This window comes from Moschus berezovskii, chromosome 27 (genome assembly GCF_049115385.1).
Source record: "Moschus berezovskii isolate FMDL1 chromosome 27, NW_MosBer_1.0, whole genome shotgun sequence".
NCBI lineage: Eukaryota > Metazoa > Chordata > Mammalia > Artiodactyla > Moschidae > Moschus > Moschus berezovskii.
This window is the reverse complement of record NC_142486.1, coordinates 3,822,058-3,832,651: the sequence shown is the minus strand read 5'-3', so window position 1 is coordinate 3,832,651 and position 10,594 is coordinate 3,822,058. Positions and strand designations below refer to the sequence as shown.

At 43.7% G+C, this 10,594-nt stretch overlaps 1 protein-coding gene and 1 long non-coding RNA gene across 4 annotated transcripts in view; one reads left to right on the top strand and one right to left on the bottom strand.

Moving 5' to 3' along the window:
- The first annotated feature begins 4,143 nt into the window (after window positions 1-4,143).
- LOC148773609 (uncharacterized) overlaps window positions 4,144-10,594 on the top strand; it is a 13,710-nt gene continuing 7,259 nt past the window's right edge. The window contains exons 1-4 of one of the 3 annotated variants that reach the window (XR_016036555.1): window positions 4,144-5,484; window positions 7,101-7,242; window positions 7,464-7,612; window positions 9,682-10,535. This is a non-coding gene — a long non-coding RNA (uncharacterized LOC148773609). Of the gene's footprint in view, window positions 5,485-7,100; window positions 7,243-7,463; window positions 10,536-10,594 lie in introns of those variants that run through there. The other 2 variants (XR_016036554.1, XR_016036553.1) reach the window with 2 other exon arrangements.
- The window catches only part of ZNF12 (zinc finger protein 12), a 26,008-nt gene continuing 21,579 nt past the window's right edge, over window positions 6,166-10,594 (bottom strand). Inside the window, exon 5 of the mRNA XM_088832803.1 lies at window positions 6,166-7,553. Within this exon, the coding sequence (XP_088688929.1) occupies window positions 7,549-7,553 (5 nt within the window). The 3' untranslated portion in view covers window positions 6,166-7,548. The remainder of the gene's footprint in view (window positions 7,554-10,594) is intronic.

Here is a 10,594-nt window from a genome sequence, read left to right as displayed (position 1 = left end):
CACACGAATGTAATTAGGAAACAGCATTACCAATCATTAGGAAAATACAATTTCTTGTTTTTTGGTCTATGCCATGCATGGCATGGCATGCGTGCATGCGGCATGCAGCATCCCTGTTCCCCAACCAAGGATTGAATCTGTGACCCCCTCCTGCAATGCTATGAGCCCCCCTGCAATGGAAGCATGGCATTTTAACCATTGGACCACCTGGGAGTTCCCAGGAAAATACAAATTTAAGCCACGATAGGATACTACTGCACACCTATGAAAATGGCTATAACTAAACAAACTGACCATAGCCAATGCTGGCAAGCATGTGGAGCTACTTAAACTCTCACACATCAATGGTGGGAATGTAAAGCAGTCTGTTTGGCAGTTTCTTAAAATGTTAAATATATATCTACCATATAACTCAGTTCTTCAACTCCTAGGTATTTAGGAGTTGAACTGAAACCCACCCAAATGTCCAGTAACAGGTGGATGAATAAACAAGGAATGGTTTGTTCATGTGGTGGAATACATCTTGGGAATAAAAATGGAATATAGTATTGATACATTCAACAACACTGATGAACCTTAAAATAATTCTGTTGCCTTCAAGATGCCATTAAAAAAGGCATATGATTCCATTTATGTAAAATTCAAAAGTTCTAGAACATGCAGAGTCATCTATAGCAACTGAAAGATTAATGATTGCTTGGGAATTTGTGGGAGGGGGCTAGGGATAAGTAAGAAGTATGGATTATAAAGGAGCGTGAGGAAACTTTGGCAGCTCTGATCTGTTCATTATATTGATATGATATGTGATAAATGAAAGCCACTCAGATGTTTCCTACTCTTTGTGACCCCATGGGCTATACTCCGTGGAATTCTCCAGGACAGAATACTGGAGTGGGTAGCCTTTCCCTTTTCCAAGGGATCTTCCTAACCCAGAGATCGAACCCGTTCTCCTGCGTTGCAGGCAGATTCTTTACCAGCTGAGCCACAAGGGAAGCCCAAGAATACTGGAATTCATAGCCTATCCCTTCTCCAGCAGATCTTCCCAACCCAGGAATCGAACCAGGGTCTACTGCATTGCAAGTGGATTCTTTCCAAACTGAGATATCTTGATGTGGTGATGGTTTTATAGGTATATCATGTGCCCAAACTTATGAAATTGTTTAGTTTGTACACATTCAATACACTGTATATCACTTCTACCTCAATAAAACTGTACCTCCGTTGCCTGAATAGAATGGCTACCTCCCAGCTTTGTTGTTAGAACCAAATAGGTAGAAACTCTTATAAAAGCTCTTGGTCTGTTAGTGGTAAGGGCTCAAAATGTGTTATTTTTTATTGTTGTTATCAATACAAACATGGAAGCTCAGAGGAAAGTTTTAAGAAAGGAATTTCTTGCTAAGCAGGCAATATTACCACCTACATAGAAAGGGAAAAAAGTATAGGAATTAAATGACTTGCAAGTGAATGTAAAATTTCTTAGTTTTTCTGAAATCTGTTTTTTCTATTCTTTAAAAGTGAATTTTTATCTTAAAAAATAGTAAAAAAATCCTATTGATAGCCAAGCCAATTCTAATTTCAGTGTTAAATAGGATGCTTGCATGATAATTTCTCCAAATTCCCTATAATTCCAATTTTGCATTGGTTTAAATTGCCTGGAGAAGTCCATGGACAGAGGAGCCTAGTGAGGTCACAAAGAGTCAGACACAACTGAGTGACTAACATGCTCACTTTCACCTTCAAATCCTTTGGAATTGCCTGGGAAATTTTCCGAGGAAAACAAGTCTGTGAGAGAGAGAACCAAATAAGTAGCTTTTCTTGGCACAGAGGATATTACTGTTCAACATTAATAATTGAGTACTTACATTTTCTTAGATAAGCTTGTGTCTGAGCGATAACCCAATTCCTGCAACCCCAGAAAACACAGTACATAGAATACTTCTCACCAATCTGCAAGCCCCTTTACCATGTGGTAAAGTGTTAAATACCCTCTCTCTTAGGTCAGTTCTCTTGACTCCTCATGATCCTTTAGAATTTTTTCTTTACAGTAAAATTGTCAGAAATACACGTGCCTAATGGTGTGTGTATTTGACTATAAATATTGACTATGCCAAAGCCTTTGACTGTGTGGATCACAATAAACTGTGGAAAATTCTGTAAGAGGTGAGAATACCAGACCTCCTGACCTGCCTCTTGAGAAATCTGTATGCAGGTCAGGAAGCAACAGTTAGAACTGGACATGGAACAACAGACTGATTCCAAATAGGAAAAGGAGTACGTCAAGGCTGTATATTGTCACCCTGCTTATTTAACTTATATGCAGAGTACATCATGAGAAACGCTGGGCTGGATAAAGCACAAGCTGGAATCAAGATTGCCGGGAGAAATATCAATAACCTCAGATATGCAGATGACACCACCCTTATGGCAGAAAGTAAAGAAGAACTAAAGAGCCTCTTGATGAAAGTGAAAGAGGAGAATGAAAAAGTTGGCTTAAAGCTCAGCATTCAAAAAACTAAGATCATGGCATCCGGTCCCATCACTTCATGGCAAATAGATGGGGAAACAGTGGAAGCAGTGGCTGACTTTATTTTTCTGGGCTCCAGAATCACTGCAGATGGTGATTGCAGACATGAAATTAAAAGACACTTACTCCTTAGAAGAAAAGCTATGATCAACCTAGACAGCATATTAAAAAGCAGACACATTACTTTGCCAGAAAAGGTCCATCTAGTCAAGGCTATGGTTTATCCAGTGGTCATGTATGGATGTGAGAGTTGGACTATTAAAAAAGCTGAGTGCAGAAGAATTGATGCTTTTGAACTGTGGTGTTGGAGAAGACTCTTAAGAGTCCCTTGGACTGCAAGGAGATCCAACCAGTCCATCCTAAAGGAGATCAGTCCTGGGTGCTCATTGGAAGGACTGATGTTGAAGCTGAAACTCCAATACTTTGGTCACCTGATGGGAAGAGCGGACTCACTGGAAAAGACCCTGATGCTGGGAAAGATTGGGGGCAGGAGGAGAGGGGACGACAGAGAATGAGATGGCTGTATGGCATCACCAACTCAATGGACATGGGTTTGGGTGGACTCCGGAAGTTGGTGATGGACAGGGAGGCCTGGTGTGCTGCAGTTCATGGGGTCGCAAAGAGCCTGATACGACTGAGGTTTCAAGACCGTCATCTCTGGAAGAATGTGTGAGATACTCTTTCCCCTACCATCATTTGTATGCATTTGTATTTACCTTCGATTTTCGTGTATTGCGTCTTAAAATTTGCCCCCTCCCTTCTTTTTCATTCATGTTTTTAAAAATTGCTTGGCTGGGCTAATTTTAACTTTTTCGTCTGTGTTGTTAAATCTCTCCCTCGCTGGCGGCTGCGAGGAGGCCCCTCACCTCCAGGTGGGGCAGAAGGGTGACGCAGAGGAGTTGGGGCGGGGGCGATTAGAGGGGGAGGGGCAGGTGAAGGGGGGAGGAGAGGCGGGGGTGAGGTGAGGAGGGACGGGCCACGTGTGAGCGAGGTGGGGGGTGGGGGGGCGCGGGGCGGGGCGCGCCCTCACAGGCCACGCCCACAACGGGCGGTGCCTCCCGAGGGCCTCCGGCTGGCGGCGTCAGGCTCTGCGCGCAAACGCGCGTCGGTTCCGGGGGGCGTACTTGTGGTCTTCAGCCTGCCCTCGTGCGGTCGCGCGTTGAGGTGGGCTGCCTGGTGAGCGCGGGCGGCCGGAGGCCGCTCGAAGGGACGCGGGGAAGGGGGCAGAGACACTGCCGCCTGGGCCGCGTCCCTGACTCGGGAGACCCCCTGAGGGCCGCGTACGGGGAAGAGGCCGCGCCGGCTGCGGCGTCTCCATTCTCCTAACCGCCGAGGCGGCCCGAGCGCGGCCCAGAGGACAGAGCGAGTGACTCCCGGCGGGCCCCCGCATCCCGGCGACGTGAGACGAGCTCCGACGCTGCCCGGCGTGGCCCCTTCGCGGCGCGCGTCCTTCAGGCCCAAATACGGATCCGTGTGCCCTAGACTGGAGGCGGCGGTGGTTTGAATCCCGGGTTTCCCTTGTTGTTCTGTCGCTAAGTCGTATCTGACTCTTTAGGACCCCACGAACTGCAGCACGCCAGGCGGTTTCCCTAGCTTTCTTAGATTTGTGGCCTATTTTCTCTCGCTGCACTGTGCGGCGCAGCTGTCCGGGGCCGGGGGCACTCCAGCCGCGGCCGGCCCGCCGTTGTAGAGGCGCGGCCGGAGCCTCCGGTAGCTGTGTGTTCTCAGTGAGGCAGGCCCCGAGGTAGCTTCCCGCTGAAGTGAATCAGTCTCCAAGGCTCAGTTGGAACAGGGCATCTTTACCGAGGTCAGAAGGAGGGGGCTCCGGGAACCTCACCGGGAAAAACCCCCTGCCTTCCACCCTCGGACCCGAACCCCATCCGAGCTCCAGGAAAGCAGCGGCAGAAACCCAGAAAAGGAGCGTGTTGCTCAGGGGAAGAGAGAAGGGAGCTGGGGACTGGGACGGAAGGCATGAGAAATGTGGCCGGTGTGGTGGGGTGCTGGGCGATTCTCCCCTCCCTTCATTCTCCACTACTCCTTTCCAGAAGCTGGTCAGCTTTGTAATCATGTCCGGCATCTGGAGTTGTGTTTTTCTGTTGTTCCTGTTCTTAGAAAAGTTGTTGCTTTTCTGTTGTTACTACTCTCAATCAAGAGTAGCAGTAGTTCCCGGAGGGTTTGCCAGGATTGTGTATTTTTGTCTCCTTTGACAGACGGGGAAAAAAACTTGAAGGGGGAATTGACTGGTGAAGAATCAGTAAGAGGCACATGGAAGTCCTGGCTTGTGCTTTCCACACGATCACACAGAAACATGTTTCCTTAAAAAAAAAAAAATCCTTTTGAGTAACAGCAAGTTAGAAGAAACAGTTTTGTTTTTTTTTTTTTTAAATAACAACACCTAAGGTTAAGGCCTGGAGAAGGAAATGGTAACCCACTCCAGTATTCTTGCCTGGAGAATCCCATGGACAGAGAAGCCTGGTAGGCTACAGTCCACGGGGTCGCAAAGAGTCGGACACGACTGAGCGACTGAACAGACGGAACGGAAGGTTAAGGCCCCTATCCTTTTTCAAAACTAAGAGGATTCTCAGACTCAAGGGGTTAATATCTTGGTAGTAAAAGTTACACAAAATAGCCTTTAGGTTTTTCTCCCCTGCAATATCAGTTTTAACGAAGGCATCATATTTTGAGACACTATCATTTGCTTAATAATTCTGCTTTAGATGTTTCTGTGTTAGTGGGCACGGTTCTAAGTAGTTAAAGCAGTAAGGGAACGCTGCAGATTTAAGGAGTCACTAAGAGGCAGCTGTTAGCCTTCCTCTCCTTCTCCAGGATCACAGTTACCCAGCTGGCGTGTGGAGCATCAAGGAGCTCTCATCATCCTGTTGCCCTTTCCTCCTCTTCCAGGAATTCCTTCCCAGGTTTGGACAGTCTTCCAAGAACAACAGAAAATGAGCAAATGCCAGGTGAAGTGTTTCTCTTCTCTGTTCCCTATTTTGTTTTCCAGTGGATTTCCTGGCGTTTTATTACTGTGTTCATATATTAAGGTGGAAAAGTAGAAACAGATAAAAAGCTACCAGAATGGGGTTCATCCTGTCCTTCCTGCCCCTCACCTCATCCTGGGTGGCATCTAGGCTCTACTACCTTTAAGGTGTCATCGTTTCTTATTTTTAAATTTTATTTTTTAATATTTTATTCATGCATTTATTTTTGGCTGTGCTGGGTCTTCGTTGCTGCACAGGCTTTCTTTAGTTGCAGCAAGTGGGAGCTACTGTAGTCAAGGTGTGCAGGCTTCTCATTACATTGGCTTCTCCTGTTTCAGAGCATGGGCTCTAGGGCACATGGGCTCAATAGTTGCAGCTTCTGAGCTCTAGAGCATAGACTCAAGTAGTTGTGGTGCACGGGCTCAGCTGCTCCATGGCACGTGGATCCTCCCAGATCAGGGATCAAACCCGTATCCTCTGCATTGGCAGGTGGTGTCTCCACCTGTGAGCACCAGGGAAGCTCCTTGTTGCTGTTTAATGTAAATGTTATGGCTGCGACAGAGATTGCATGCATGTCTTCACTGGCTCCTCATTGTCTTCAGTGACCACACCTCCCACCTGTGGAGGCACAAGATACCCCAGTGCTTTCTCTGCTGGGAAGAAGACAGTAGATTGGTTACATTTAAACATTTAATAAAAGAAAGATAAGCTTATCATTATTGTGTGGATTAAGATAATGTATGTATTACTTCAATGCTAGAAAAGAAGGCAAAAGGAGAAGGGGGCAGCAGAGGATGAGATGGTTAGATAGCATCACTGATTCAGTGGACATGAATTTGAGCAAATTCTGGGAGATAGTGGAGGACAGAGGAGCCTGGTGGGCTACAGACCGTGGGGTGACAGTCGGATATGACTTAGTGACTGAACAACAACAACAGAAATATGTTACTTATTAAAAATAAATTGGGGGTGCTCAAAACTTGACACTCAGGGTGGTGATGGAGTATTTTGGAGAACTCTCAATTCCAGGGATGAGTCCAGAATTACTGCACAGTGTGTTCCTGAACACCTTTGCAGCTTTTCATCTTCTCATGGCCCTGCCCTGTTCCCCTGTTTCTGTCATACTGCTGTGCGTTTTTCATGCCTCTTTGACTCTGCATATGCAGTGGTACCACATTAATAAAGGTCTGCTATTCAGTGAAGCCTGGCCGGACAACACAAAATAGAGTCATATTTTCTACATTGTGTAACACTGACTTTTAGCATAGCTCTAATAATACCTTACTACAGGAAGAGTATTCATAGATATAATTTGTCTCCTTTAAGCTCCTTGAAGGCCAAACAAAAAGGACTGATTTAACTCAGCAGTCTTGGCAAGCTGGGACAATTTCAGATGCATGGTAGGAACTTCAGTTTTTGTTGGAATTAATAAGTTAATACACCATCTGGATTTTCTTATCACAATACCACTTCAATCTATAAACCACCAAACAATGTGTAGATTGGCAGCCTGTATATTTATGGTAAACTTAAACATGTTAAGAATTATTTTGCATATCTTTCATGTCACTCAGTACTGATCTCTTTGGTTTGAATAGAAGTGTGCTGGCCAAGGACCCAATGTCATTCAAGGACATGACTGTGGAGTTCACCCAGGATGAGTGGTGACAACTGACCAGTATCAGAGGACCCTATACTGGGATGTGATGCTGGAGAGCTACAGCCACCTGGTCTCTGTGGGTGAGAAGTCTTCTCTGTGTAATGCTTCACTGTTTTTCTTTCATTAGGTGCCAAAACTTATGAGCCCTTGGTGAAGCTTTATGATATTAGTGTGTTCATCTTATGGGTCAGAAGTGTTTGCTTGGGCACAGAAAGCTTGCTGTTCTCACCTTCCAAAAGAAAGGTTCAAATGGGCACCTTTATCACATGACTCCTGAAACTGCACCTTCCTCATCCTTCAGGGGCTCTGATGTCCAAGAAGCTTGTCAGAAGTCTTACCCCATGTCTCGCTCAGAGGGTACTGCATTGCCAAACCAGAGGTGATCATCAAGCTGGAGCAAGGAGAAAAGCTGTGGCCATTAGAGAGAATTCCCAGGCCGGAGTGGTCCCGGTGAGTTAACCATTATCAGGTGGAAAAAAAGAAGCCAGTGGAAATGTGGACCAGGTAGCTTAGTTCAGAAACTGGGACCTTTGGTCTCTGTGTCAGTAATACTCTTTAGGGGCCTCAGACCTTTGAAAGTAACTGAATGGCAAGCCAGCCTGCCTCAGATAACCCGAACTGCACTTCCGTCCACCACTCTTAAAACACCAGTGCTTTCCTTTCCTGCCTGACTTTTTAAGGAAGGTGACCATTCTTGTTCTCAGCATTGACCGCCTGCCTGCCTCTTAGACCTTTGTTCTTGGTTTCTCCTTCTCTAGTATTCACTTCCCTCCATTTTCATGGACTATTTTCTTTTCAGTTCCTTCCCCTGCCCAGGCATTCATTTATTTATTTGCAAATATTCCTATCCTGTGCCACCCATGCTCTTGGAGTTGAAGATACACTGATAAACCAACACTTTCCCTGAGCTCCTAGAACTTACACACTTTTCTCAAATAGAAATTTAAACAAGGCATTTTATATTATTTTACTTAATTTCTCTTTACTTCCACTAGGATGTAAACTTAATGGGAACAGGGTCTTTTTTCTTTCATGTTTGTTTTCACTGTCTCATAGAGTACGTTTAGCATTTAATAAAAGTTTGTCAAATAATAAATTCCTACCATTCATAAGAAAAAGTCCAATAGCCCAAGAGAGAAGTGAACAAGACATACATGAAAAGGAGACACAATGGGAAACAGAAACACAAATGATAGATAAGAATATCTACAACTTCATTGGTAATCGGAGAGAAAAAGTATCACAGTGAAATAGCATTTTCTATCCTCAAATTTGCCAAAAATTATGATGTCGTAATTAAGACGTTTTAGCAAACAGTTCTAATCATTCACTCTGTCTCCTGGGAAGTTTGTTAAGAACTAGGCTTCCCATGTCCCTTCCCTTTAACGCTTCCTCAGTACTCATCTGTTACTCGGAGTTAAGCTTTTTGCTTTACCCAGTGACTGAAAAATTCCACCTCCTCCGTCTCAGCCTTATCTACCCTCTACACTGCATTTTACCTGAGGTGTTACATTCTTTCATTGTCAGTATGGCAGAGACTAACCCTGAAATCTTTTCTTGCAAAATGTAAATCTACATTCCTTGTTTCCACTTACTTAGGCTCTAACACTTTTCTTCTCCTGTATCTGACGACCACAAAAAACACACATAGTATTGATCTCTCCCTAGTTTCTCTTTTTAATTTTCTTTTGAAAACTGTCTTCTATACCTTTTATTCTTACCTTCCAGTGACCTCACTCAAAACCAGAACCTTATTCTCTGAAGCCTTATTTCATTCCTAATTCTAAGTATATATTTTAAAATCTAAAGGATCTGTTTTGTCTTGTTGCTGGCCTTATAAACCTAGGGCTGCCCTCTATTACTTAAGATTCCTCTTCTCAAACACGTCAAGCCATATTCATCCTTTTTTTTGATGTTGCCCAAACGCTTACGGTTAAGTTCCACACTGCTCATACGTAAATCTTACCCACACCTGCACCTGTTTTTGAGGTTTGCCTTTCTAGACCCTGGAGAAAGGGTTTAGGACTGTGCGTGCTGTGTAGTTAATGCTTGTGTGTTTTACACTAGTTGATGTTTGAGCTCAAGTTCACACCTGTTTTGAAGTGCTTTGTACTCTGTCCCCTCTTAGAATTCACATTTCAGTTAGTGGCTGAGCCACAAGGACTCAGACCTCACCGTGCACTGTGACACCGGAGAGCATGTGGGGCCTCATTTTTTTACTTTCCCTTCATTTGATGGGTAATACGTAACAGATATGCTCATCTATTAATACTCATAGGTTTGACTATCTATTCAGAAAGCATTTCCTAAGTACATAGGCCTACGTCATTTACTTGCAGATTCTGATTCATAAGATATATAGATTGACACTAGGCTATGATAGTTTATCCTGCATGTTTTGAATAAAAATTTCCAGGTAATTCTGGGGTGGGGGAGGGATAATTTAGGAGGTTGAGATTAATATACACACAGTACTATATATAGAATAGATAACCAACAAGGACCTATATATATTACAGGGAACTCTGCTAAATAATCTGTAACAACCTGTATGGAGAAAGACTCTGAAAAAGAATAGGTATGTGTTTATGTATAGCTGAATCACTTTGTTATCTGCCCCCAACTGACGCCACATTGTAAGTGAACTATACTGCAGTATGAAATAAAAATTCTAAAGTTTCCAGGTAATTCTGATACTATTTGAGAGCTGCCAACTATACATCTACTCAGAGGGACTCAAAGGCAAGTAGAGATAACAATAAAACCTGTTAGGAGCATAGGATGTAGTTGGGAGAGAGGAACAAAATCATGTGATATATATTAAAATTCAGTGTTATCAAGTACTGTTGGATAAAGTTAGTCCTTTCCATAGTGTGTTAATTTTAAAAATATAGGCAGTAACTACTTCAGTGTTGGAGAAGATGGAGTTTAATAGGCATCATTTGAAAAAAGTATGTGAGGAAAGGAGCGGGGAGAGAGAAGCAGAGGTGGAGGGAAAGGGAGATACATTTCCTGGAGGACTTCTAAATTTTTGTGGAAGCAAAGGTGAAAAGCAGACTGCTGAGTGTAAAAACCTGTCAGACTGTGACTTGTGATTGGGAGTGAATATTTTAAAAAATATTTTATCATGTATTTTTGTAAGGATATCTTGAACAAGTACTGTGTCTTATTTTCTCATTGGCTTATAGGTAGTGGGCTGTATCTGAATACATACAATGTTTTATCCCATGCCTAAGATTTCCTTTGCTATGTCTTCTGACATCCATGTACACTCATATTCCTTGTTCTACTTCCTATTCATGGTTTTTGTTGGGGAATCACCCAGTTTTCTGTGTGTTTCCCTCAGCTTTAGTTTCTTCTTTTAAGTTCTGATGGTCGTCTTTTTAAAACAGCAGTTCTATGTTTGTTCATTATAGTTTTATGCTCCCTTTT